This window comes from Crocodylus siamensis, chromosome 3 (genome assembly GCF_052110815.1).
Source record: "Crocodylus siamensis isolate JL-2025a chromosome 3, ASM5211081v1, whole genome shotgun sequence".
Lineage (NCBI taxonomy): Eukaryota > Metazoa > Chordata > Crocodylia > Crocodylidae > Crocodylus > Crocodylus siamensis.
In genome coordinates this window covers 190300225-190312366 of record NC_143397.1, presented here as the reverse complement: position 1 = coordinate 190312366, position 12142 = coordinate 190300225, and the positions used below count along the sequence as shown (strand labels likewise).

The 12142-nt window shown below is 41.9% G+C and overlaps 1 protein-coding gene across 4 annotated transcripts in view; it reads right to left on the bottom strand.

Moving 5' to 3' along the window:
* The window catches only part of TGS1 (trimethylguanosine synthase 1), a 50581-nt gene that overhangs the window by 35674 nt on the left and 2765 nt on the right, over window positions 1–12142 (bottom strand). For 3 of the 4 annotated variants that reach the window (XM_090039981.1, XM_090039980.1, XM_090039982.1), the window contains exons 2-4: window positions 11063–11127; window positions 7304–7473; window positions 1073–1943 (exon numbers count right to left, since the gene is read on the bottom strand). In XM_090039981.1, coding sequence (XP_089896107.1) covers window positions 1073–1943; window positions 7304–7473; window positions 11063–11127 — 1106 coding nt within the window. Of the gene's footprint in view, window positions 1–1072; window positions 1944–7303; window positions 7474–11062; window positions 11128–12142 lie in introns of those variants that run through there. The other variant, XM_090039983.1, reaches the window with a different exon arrangement.

Sequence of the window (12142 nt, the reverse complement as noted above, 5' to 3'; positions counted from 1 at the left end):
TTGCTTCTATTCATCCTGAGTCACAAATATATTAATACAAATTTTCAGCATTGCTACTTTGTTGTATAGGGTCTTTACCATGATGGACAATAGTAATTTTGGTGTGGCCAAACTGTCCCTGAAAATGAAACGTTTCTATATAGTACAAATTGCTTTCCCTTCCTTTTTATCTGCAAGTTAGTTAGGATTGTAATACTCTGCCTCCTCTTAATGACAGACAGCAAATGCACGGATGCAGGTTGCAGAACTTGAAACAATGCAAGACAATCACATCTTCTAAAAGTAGTGGTATTTCTTGCCCTCTTCTACCTCTACCATGACTCTAGTGCAGAAACTAACGGTGAGTTGCAGAAAGTTGAATAGAGGGTAGCGAGCAAACACTCCGAGTATTTACAGGGATAAATAGCTTCATTGTCCTTGGCAGTACTTAAAAATAAATTGGTACTTATCCTAGTCATTAACTGTGGCTTGCACAACACTACAAGTTCTATTTAACAGTTTATGATTAACAAACAGCTTATCAGGCAGAAACTAAAAGGCATGCAGGTGATATTACTTTTATAAAAACGAGATTTTCAGGTATAACTTTTTTTTGATCAGACAGAAAAGAATGCACAGGCAGGATTGTACATCCGTAAATGCCTGCTTCTTCCCTCACACCTAATGAATAATGCCACACATTCAAAACTTGTCTAACTTAACCCCAACCATGCAGTTGGTCCAATAAAAATCACCCTCAAAATTCTTTCACTTATTCCTTTCATTTATATCAAAGAAGCATTAATGTTATTATTTCACCATTATATCACCATTTTTCTAGTTCATTCAGGAGAGTTACGAAGATACGCCTTTTACCCTAAGAACAGACACTTTCAGTAGAAAGATCTAAGAGGAGTGATATGAGGTTTCTAGTTAATTAAAGGGAAGGGAAAAGAAAAAAGAATTACAGGTAAGTAGTCAATTATTCTACAGAATACTCATTCTCCATTCATCAACTGAGTAATGAAGACAGAGCTCTTGTGTTATATACATCCATTTAGAGAAATATTACTAAAAATCAATCTATACTGACCTGACTGGTTTGTACTTTTATTTTCAGAAGATGCACTTCTTTTCTTGGTTCCACCATCACTCGGTTCTTTCTGCCTGGAACCACAAGGACACTGCTTTTCACTCCTAGCTGAATTGAGATTTTGATGGCCATTCCAAATTACTGATTTGCTTTGCTCCACTTCTTCTGAATTTAAATTTATTTTATTAATCCCAGAAAGTATTTCATTGTGGGACTTATTACATGAACTAGGGTTTTCTTCACAATTAAGCTTGCAGGGAGGATCAGAGGGAAGAGACAAGTCTAGAACTTGACTACATTCACCATCTGTGCTAACAAAGTCCACTGCTTCTTGTGGATCTATTTCCACATGAGTTTCTGGGCCATCAGTACATGAGCTGTCAACACTCCACCCTTGACTTGTCCAGTAATTAAACTGTTCCCAGTAATACCAGTATTGTTCTGTATAATGCTGCTCCCACTTTTCCTTTGTGTCAGGAGAATTCCAAGGCTCAGCTACAGTTGTAGCATCTAACAACTCTAGTTCTTTGTGCTTCTCTAGCCAACTTTGCCACAAAAGGCCTTCTCCATACTCACTCCAGTACTTTTCCCATTTCTCTTTAAGTTCACTGGCTGAAGCATCACTATCAGGGGAATATGTGGTTTTACAGTTTTCTTGAGTCAAAATCTTATACTTGTTTATCTCCTCAGTTTGCTCTTTGGCTAAAGCTGGATCATCTGAAACAGACTGGTTAAGGTCTTCACAATCTGACCGGTCTTCATCTTCTGCCCAAGTTTTCTGCATGATTTCATACAAGTGTTTTTGACGTAATTGTTTCTTTGACATTTTCTTCTTCTTCATCTTGTTTCTCTTTCTGAAATTTTCTGTATCCTCAAATTTAAAAGAAAATATCTCATAAATGAATATTATAAATTAAAAATGTATTATAAATTAAAAAGACTACAGCCAAGTGGGTTACAAGAAAGAATTCAGGAATGTCTTCAAGACCATTTGTATTACTACACCAACCCCATATCTTTTCTGAGAGACCTAACGAATGTATTTCTTCTTTATGACACACAACCTGGAGCTGAGGGTAGAAGGGGGAGGGCAAGGAAAGAAATCACCTCCTGGCAAATAAGTACTCACTGCTGACAGACAAACAGACAGTTCCACACATGCACCCACACCCACCTTACTAAAATTATTTAATCGAGAAGATAGTACAAGGAAACAATTAATTTGGGGAAGGGTGATAGAAGTAGAGTAATGGGACTGCAAAACTTGAAACTGGAGTAAACAAATACAGCTCCATTCAGTTCAGCTAGTTTTGAACATGCAAACTACGATTTCAGGTTTGCGGCCTCCCTACACCTATAACTGAATGGAACTGCCACAGGCACACATACGATTCCCCAATACGCCAACATATTTATGACAGACCCTGAAGTTAGTTTCCTTTACAGCTGCCCTCTCATCCCCCTGCTTTACCTAAGGTACATTGATGATATCTTCATAACATGGACACATGTTTAACAACTCACACCCCTCCACTTAACCAACTTCGGAATGCATAATGCAGCAGATTCATTTCCTAGACACTACAATGAAGGTTTGCAATGGCCACATCCCCACCACTTAGTATCAGAAACCAAATGCCACAGCTACCTTCACCCCACCAGCTTTCATCCCACACTTACCACTAGATCCATCATCTACAGCTGAGCTCTAAGTCACGACGGAATCTACTCTGAACCCATTTACTAGGATGAACACCTTAAGGATCCAGAGTACACTCCTACAGTTACAATACAAGGCCAAAACTGTAGCCACTCAAATCAATAAAGCCAGACTCAGACCATACTTTGACCTGCTACAATATCAACCCTGGTATAGCAGAGGACCCCTACCCCTGCTGTTAGAAGGGGGTGGGTGCAGTGCTACAGAGAGGCTAGCTGCAAAGTTGTAAGTCTGCTGCCAGGAGAGACAGGTAGCAAGTATAGGTTGTAAAGAGGCAAGCATGGGCTGATTGGCTCAGATGGGGCCCCAAGGTAGTTTGTTGAGAAGGATGAGTGAGGCATGGGTATGGCTATGAGGGAGTCTGTAAGCCACAATTACAGCACCTAAAATGATTAGGGATTGTAGAGACAAGATAAGGGACAAGAGGGCCACTGGCGCTGGCAGGACACAAGTGATGCCTGCAAGGGTTCAGTACCTGTGATACTGAGACAGGGTTGGCAGACCCAGAGGGAAGAAGTATAGCGAGGACCCAGAGCCAAGAACAAGGACAAAGGAATAACGCTTTGCTCAGGCATGGACTGCGGCCAGAACATGGCTTCTCAGGAATGAACAAGGCAGAATAAAGGACCCAAAACTTACTCTGATATCTGAGGACAGCCTCCCATATTTATTATTTAGACATCAAGGCATGGCAGGAGAGCATAGGACAGTGGGCCAAAAGATCAGTGTGCCAGGACAGGGTTGGAGTGGCTACAACTATGTGCCACAGGCTGATCCTGTCACAAGGGACAATGACAACAGGATGCTTCTAGTTGTTACCTATTTCCCTCCAGCGTGAACACCTTAGGTAGATCATGAATTAACTCCAATTCCACCTGGAAAAGGACGGCCACCTCAAGCCAGCCATTGAAGCCAACCCTGTCTTACAGATAGCACCCTGAGCATCAAATGGCACCTCTCAAGCAACAGACTAACTGCCATCCTCACAGAGGCACCAGGCTATGCAATGGACCCAATCCACTACCTCAATACAGGCCACATTGCTGGACTGAATAACAAGGAGTACAAGATCCAAGGTGCGTTCCCCTGCCATATATGCCATCACCTGCTTAAAATGCCTGTCTGCTATGGAATAAGATTGTGCATCAGACAGACAGGGTGCTCTCTACGTTTAAGAATGCATGAACAACAATCTGACATCAGTTGCAGAAAGACACAAAGGCTTGTAGGAAAACAATTTAACCTCCCTGGACAGGCCACTGCTGACCTCAGGATTGCTGTTCTCAGGCAGAAAAAATTTGAAAAATATAGTTTGAACAAGGAACTGCAGAACAAGAAGTCATCTACGAACTGGACTGCGAAGTATAGTTTAAACAGGGACTACAGTTCTCATTACCTGGTTTTTGTGAACCCTTTGTTCCTATGGGTTCTTTGTACACCTCCCTCAGCAATCCCTCTCACTCCTCCCCCTGCCCCTTCCCTCTGTACTGCTTTTCCACCTATTGTATTCTAATTAATCATTCCATTTCATACTCTGCTCTATACCATCCTTTCACAGCATCTGATGAAGTGAATTTGGGTTCATGAAAGCTTGTGCTCTCTCTCTCTCTCTATTATATATATAATTCAGTTAGTCTATAAAGGTATCTACCCTGCCTTCTAGCTTAAGAATCATAAGAAATGAAATATCCATTTTGTTAATATCTGACAGCAAGCCTTGGTCTAGATTCATAGATTGTAAGGGGCTGGAAGGGACCTCACAACATCATTGGGTCCAGGCCTGCTGCACTAGGCAGGAAAGACAACTGGGGTCAGGTGATCCCAGCTAGATGACCATCCAGTCTCCTCTTGAAGATATTCAAAGTAGGCTGTTGCACCACCTTTGGAGGAAGTTTATTCCATAGTCTGGCCACTCTGACTGTGAAGAAGTTTTTTTCTAATGTTAAGCCTGAAAGGGTCTTCCAGGAGCTTGTGGCGATTACTTCTGGTTTTTCCCAAGGATGCCCTGGTGCACAGTTGTTCACCGAGCCCTTGAAGTATTCCCCTGATGTAGCAGGAAGCTGCTACCAACTCCCCTGTCAGCCTTCTCTTCTTTAGGCTGAAGAGTCCCAAGTCCCTCAGCTTTTCCTGGTATAGCTTGCCTTGCAAATCTCTGACCATACAGGTGTGGCCTTCTCTGGACTCTCTCAAGCTTCTCCATGTCTTGTTGAAGTGCGGCACCCAGAACTGGACGCAGTACTCTAGCTGCAGTCTCACCAATGCCTAGTAAAGTGGTAGAATCACATCCTTGGTTTTGCTTGAGATGTGCTGATTCGATGCACACCAGAATACTGTCTGCCCTGCTGGCTACACTATTGCACTGGCAGCTCATGTTCATACTATGGTCTATTATTACCTCCAGATCCCTTTCAGTTGCGGTGCTAGTCAGTTTGGCTCCACCGAGTGTGTAAGTATGCTGGGGACTGTTCATCCTCAGATGGGGCACTTGACACTTCTCAATGTTGAGCTTCATCTGGTTCCAATCCCCCCAACTTGTTAACTTGTCTAGGTCTGCCTGCATCTGCAGCCTATCTTCAAGTGAGACCACCTTCTCCCTAACTTGGTGTCATCTGAGAATTTGGCCAGTGAGATCTTTACCCTTACATCCAAATCATTGATAAAGATGTTGAAAAGCACTGGACCAAGCACTTACCCCTCAAGGACACCATTGGCCACTTCTCACCAGGATGACAGATCCATTCATGAGAACTCTCTGGGTCCTACCCTGTAGCCAGCTTCCAATCCACCTGACTGTCAAGCATTTAAGCCCACAATCCTTCAATTTTTCTGTGAGAACATCTTGGGATACCAGATCAAAGGCTTTTTAGAAGTCTAGGTATACAATGTCAACCTTCTCCCTCTTGTCCAGTGGCAAGTTACCTGATCTAAATCTGCCAAACTACCCTTTACTGACAAGTTTTAGTAAACAGAACAGGCTTGTGTTATGCTAAGCACAGTTTACCATGATCAAACACTACACCAATGAAAAATTAAGGATCATCACATTCCTTTATTAAATTAATTCTCAGAAACACTTGTCAGCTGCAAATGTTAAGTTTCCTTTTGTTGAAGAAGGAGCTTCAAAATTCGCTTGAATTTATGACTGAACTTTCAAGATGATTGGGACAATTGATGTTCAAGTTTTTAAATTAGAAGTTCAGCTAGAAATGGCTTGAATTATAATGCCTTCATCCAAACGCTGCTAAAGAAAGCTTGCAAGGCTGTGTACACACATTCAAATGATCTGGAAGAATTCTTCCAGATTTATTCTCCTGAGAAACTGACCTAGAGCTGTGTGTACACATTTGAATGCCAAGGCCCTGAAGAATGGGGAGCTTATAGTGCTGAAACCGTGTGGGTGGGATGGGGAAGACATCTGTGCACCTCTCTCAGCTGGTGTACAAGCTCCCTTAGCCTGCCTGGAGATAGATGGCAGCAGTATATAGGGCCCTAATTGGCTGTCTTGGACTGCCCAAGGTCATCCTGCGTTTCCCTACAGCACAAGATGCGGACTGTGAAGGGGGCGAGTTCTGCTCCCGGCTGAAGCAGCAGATCCAGTGATGAACACACTGTCTCCAGGGATCGGGGGGAGTGGGGAAGGTGCTGAAGGACTATGCTGTCTTCTGGCAGAAGTCACATGTACAGACATTTACTCTCCTAGGAGCAACTCTCTTGGGAATGATTTAAACTTGGTTGCTCCCAGGTTATTTTTCTCCTGGTACAGTCATTTTTACTCTGGAAGAAAAAGCCTGAACATTTGTACATGTGATGTTTCTCCAAGGAGAGTAGTGACTCTCCCAGGAGAAAATGAATGTCTGTACAAAGGCTTATTTATGTTTTCTTAACACCCAACTGTTACCTAACGAAGCTATTTTTGGAAGCATCTCATGAATTACTTATATTTGTTATCCAAACTTTTCTATTACAAGTCTGGGGGAAAAAACCCAACCTGAAATCCCAGTACATGTGACAGTTTTTAATCAAACCTATTTCTTCACATTACTTGCAGCCACTTCAGAAACACAAGCTGGACCAACAAAATTTGTTGGCAAGATTTGTGCCAATCTTCAAATCATAATACTTCTCTTACAGCTGTCCTACCAGACTTCGTATTAACATGTAAAGCACTGCTTACTCTCATCACTGCCCTGTTTAAAAATGTACATGTGTTTTGCATCCAAGTATTTTGTAATACCATGTACAGTTTAATTCAAAGCTAGGGTGCCACTTGTTTGTGTGGTCATGTGTGCAGCACGGTTTTTAAAGCACATGGCCTTTGTTCTATTTATTCACAATCTGGTTCATCTGATAAATGAATCAGGCCCTGATCCTGCAAGTTTCTCTATACTGACCCTCCCTTCACCTGTGAGGAGACAAACCACACAGATGTAGGTTAGGTTTATGGCATATTTATATGGCAGTCACAAAGCTCAGGTTGAGATACCAAGAAAGAGAAGTAAAATGGGTTTTACCACAAATTCCTTGAGAGCTGACTGTCCACCAAACTGAAGTGGTAGCCCCATACGCCTCATTAGTTCAGCCTCTGAGTCTAGTTCAGCTTCATCTGGGTCCAAGGCATGATTGCTATTTGAATCTTCTGTCACATTGGGATGATTATCCTCCTCCTCTTTTTCTTCCTCAGCTAACAGAGGAAAAAGTAACAAGCTATATTAAGTTATGAAACAAAACCTGTGCAAATGTGTAAACAAAATATTAAGAGACAGCAAAGGAAGAAAATGCTTCACAGGGCTTCTTATGACATGCAAATATAACACTAAAATTCAGGGGAAAGGGCTGGTTGCTTTATCAGTGTATTATGAGAGGGTCAACAAAGCTCATATAATATTACAAAACACAGTATACCAAAAATGCCAATAATCTAACAAATCTTGCTTAGTGCCCAAGTCACCATTTGCTTTTCTCTCACTCCTTTTAAATAAATAAGGCTGACAATTACAGATATGCATAATGTTACAAATATAATTAAGCAAAGAGGCACTACATATTAATATGGTTTATTAAATACTGAATTTGTGATTCCGTAGAAAAAACTGGCTCATGGATATTTAATAAAGCATATGTAGCTCAGGATATATTTACAACCAAGTTAACAAGGAACACCAAGTTATTTACTAAAATGTGCTTTCTAGGCATTAATTAGTGAGTATACCAAAACATAGTTATGTGCATAAAACAAAAACAGGTGTCTCAGTTCCTGACACTTTTACCATTCTGCCTTCTCATCATCTCATCTCACAAGCCTTTTCACAACATTTTTGCTCTTCCTGTCTCTCTCAGCCTAGCCGCTGAAATGGTTGCCTACTAGAACTCATGACTTTCTAAACCAGTTAATCTTTATATTGCCAACCTGTCCTGCCTTCAGCCTGTATGGAAGGCTTAATTTCAAGGGACTCATTAATGGGGGCATAGAGTCATAGAGAAGTAGAGCTGAAAGGGACCTCTAGAGGTCACCTAGTCCAACTTCCCATTTAAGGCAGGATCATCCCTATCCCAACTATCCTATACAATCCATAACCTAAACACATTACATAAGACTACCATCAACCCTGACACAACACAGACCGAACACCCTAACCTGGCACAAGTAAATCAGGGGAACCACAGCAGCCAACGTCCTGCTTCTATGAAACTCTAACCCCAACCCTCCCCTACCAGAAGGCAACCCCCCATAGTTGGTACCAATCTGGACATGAAGTCAAATTCCTTCTTGACCCCAAATATGGCGATCAGTCTGATCCTGAACAAAGGGGCAAGACTATCTTGTCAGGAAGCTCCAGCTTATGTCCCACCAGAAGCACTGATACACCCCAGTCAAAGTCCCCAGCCTTGGCTGTAGCTAATGCCCAATGCCTCTGAGGAAGGTTTAAAAACACCCTGACATGTAGCAGAAGGAGGAGGAGAGGAGGGGGAAAAAGCAAAGCCCAGATGCATGGGAAACAGAACACAGGCATAACTAAGCCTAGATCATTCCTGATCAGTGGCTGCACAACCTCTTCTTGAATGACTCCAGTGATGGAGAGTCTACAACTTCCCTAGGCCGTCTCTTTAGCAAAGAAGTGTTTCTGGATATGAAAACTAAACTTACTTTGCTGTAACTTCAAGCCATTGGTCCACATCCTCCTGTCTGCAACAAGAGAGACAAGGTGCTTTCCCTCTTTTTCATGGCAGCCCTTCAGGTATTTGAACACTATTACGTCCGCTCTTAAGCACCTTTTCTGCAAGCTGAACATGCCCAGCTCCTTCAGCCTCTCTTCATGACTTGCTTTTCAAGCCCTTTTATCATCTTTGTCACCCGCCTCTGGACTCTAACTTTTCCACATCCTTTTTAAAATGTGGAGCCCAGAACTGCACACAGCACTCCACGAGGCCTAACCAGTGCCAAGTAAAAAGGCATGATCACTTCTAATGTCAATTCATGTTTCTATTGATGCAGGACAAAACTGCATTCACCTTTTGTGCAGCTGCATCACAAGACTCATACTTAGTCTATAACCTACCAAGACTTCCAAATCCAACTAAGTGTCATCCATTTTATATTTGTTTTTGATTATTCCTCCCAAAGTGTAGCACCTTGTATTTGTCTGCATTCAACTTCATCCGTTAGCTCTAACTCAACTTTCCAACCTGTCAGGATCCTTCTGAATAGTCCTCACATTCTCCACCATTTGCAATCCTTGGCAAACTTGCTCAAGAAGCTCTCAATTCCAGAATTCAAATCATTAATAAACACAATGAACAGCACTGGTCCAGCAGAGACCCCTACAGTATTCTACTCGAAACCTCCTGCTACTCTGCTCTGACATGAACCCATTAATAATTGCCCTTTGCTTATGGCTATTGATCCAGTTATCTATCTATCCTGTAGTACTTTTATCCAGTCCACATTTCTTCAATTACTTTATGAGAAGGTTGCGCGGGACTTTGTCTAAAGCCTTGCTGAAGTCCAGATACACTATATCCACTGCAATCCCTTTATCGACTCAAGTAGTTACTTTCTAAAAGGAGATCAGGTTTGTTTGACAATTTGTTTTCTATAAATCCATGCTGACTGCATGTGATCAGCTTGTCATCCTGCAGATGCTTGCAAATGGCCTTCCTTAGGATATACTCCAATAACTTTCTGGGTATTGAGGTGAGGCTCTGTAGTTCCCTGGATCCTTCTTTTTGCCTTTTTCAGTTCTCTGGTACCTGGCCCATCTGCCATCACTTTTTGAAGATCACTGCCAAAGGCTCCATGATCTCTGCCAGTTCCTTCAGGACCCTGGGATGAAGTTCATCCAGCCCTGCTGACTTTGAATTTTTCCAGGCCAAACAAAAGCTCTTTAACAGTCTCTTTTGTTATCTCCTCCCTCATCTTGTCCCCTCCTTATCCAGATGATCCCTGGCTGCAGTTTTATTTTTTTTTTGTGAAGACTGAAGCAAAATAGTGTTAAATAGATCTTTCTTCTCTGTAGCTTCAGTTAGGAGTCTCCCCTAGCTTGTTAACAGAGGACCCACAACTTCCTTGGGCCTCCTTTTCTGGCCAGCATATTTCTAGAATGTCTTCTTGTTGTCCTTAACCTCCTCTGCCAGTTGCATCTTTTTATTTATCTTTGCCTTCCAGATTTTGTCCCTGCAGGTTCTTATTTCCTGGTATGCTTCTCTGGTGACCAGATCATTCTCCCATTGCCTGTATGTTTTCTGTTTGCATCTGAGGCATTTTAGAAGCTCCTTGTGCAGCCATATTGGTCTCTTACCGTTCTTGTGCTTCTATTGTATCTGGACAGTTTCTTGTTATGCTTTCAATACTGTGCTCTTTAGAAGCTCCCAGCCCTCCTTAGTGCCTTTGTTTTTTAATCTATCCTCCCATGACACCCACCATGCTTATTAACTTCTTGAGCTGGATGGAATCTGCCTGATTAGGGAGTCCAAAGGACAGGAGTCAAGCAGCATGGGGGGAGTGGGGGAGCTGAAAAAGTTAAAACACAGTATAATTATTATTTCAATGTAAAATCTTATCAAAAAGAAAATCAGCTACTTTTAGAAAAAAATAAGGAATCAGAAATCAGAAATAAGGATTCAATTATGGACTAGTGTTATTCAGCACTCGCAGAGCCTGAATGACCAATGTAATTGTAATTATGCAAATATTATCAACCAATTTCATTACTAATTCAAGTAGTCAAAATAAGATGTATCCCCAAATTTTCTAACTATGAGTTAGACCTTACCTGTACTGTCACTGACATCTTTGACATAAAATCCTTTTAATCCTAGTTTATATAATTTTCGATCCCTGTAAAACAAGTGGAAAAAATGGAAGCACTGAAGCACATTGTTATCATTAAATACATAAAATACATAAACAAATAGAAAAACAAGAAAACAAAAAGAAAAGGCAACATACCAGAGACTGATGAATAACAAAATATACCTGTATGAAGAAGATGAGCAGAAAATACAAGTTGTATGAAGACCTAAAATGTGGGGCTTTATATCCTGAATATATCTATTCAGGTACTACTTAACTTTACAGGTGCTAAGGCCCTGCAAGGCACCACTGTTTTTAATTTTTTTAATTCTACCAATACCAAAAGCTGTGTTTGTACACCTGTCCTAAAGTGCCTCAGTGCTGACACACCTAATAGGCTAAGCATCTACAACTGAGATCCACACACTATACATTTCTTTGCCTGTCACTTCCACCTGCTAGGCACTTCTGGCCATATACACTGGATTGGGCCCTGTACAAAACAGAAGGCATGGCTGCATTGATTGCAGCTGTAACCTTCCAGTTAGATGATAACTCAGTGGTCACAGCACTCACCCAAGACATGTGAGACTCAGGCTCAGTTCTCAAAGGAAAGAACAAGCCAACACATCCTAGGAGGTGTGCTGTGACTAGTACAGTACTTTGAACAGGAAAGTCTGAGTCTTCAAAGCTGAAGCTGTTCTACTGCTTCTAAGTGACTTAAAAATGTACCTAGCCAGAAGAAAGAGAGAGCACAACACGGAACAGAATTCTGTAGAAAGTAGAGCACTTACCGAAGTGAGGGGAACTTAGGTTCCAAACCTTATCCCAGGGGCAACCAATTAGGACCTGCAGGCTGGATCTGGCCTGCACAACTGTGTTATGTGGCCCATAGGGCTCCTCACAGATCCAGAAATGTAGGTGTTTAGAGCAAGGGTGGGCAAAAAATGGCTCATGAGTTGGATATGGTGGGCTGGATATGGACCACCAAAGAATTTTATCCAGCCTGTGGCAGGTCCCTTAGTTCTAACCAGCCCAGAAACAGGGGGCAGCCCAGGCG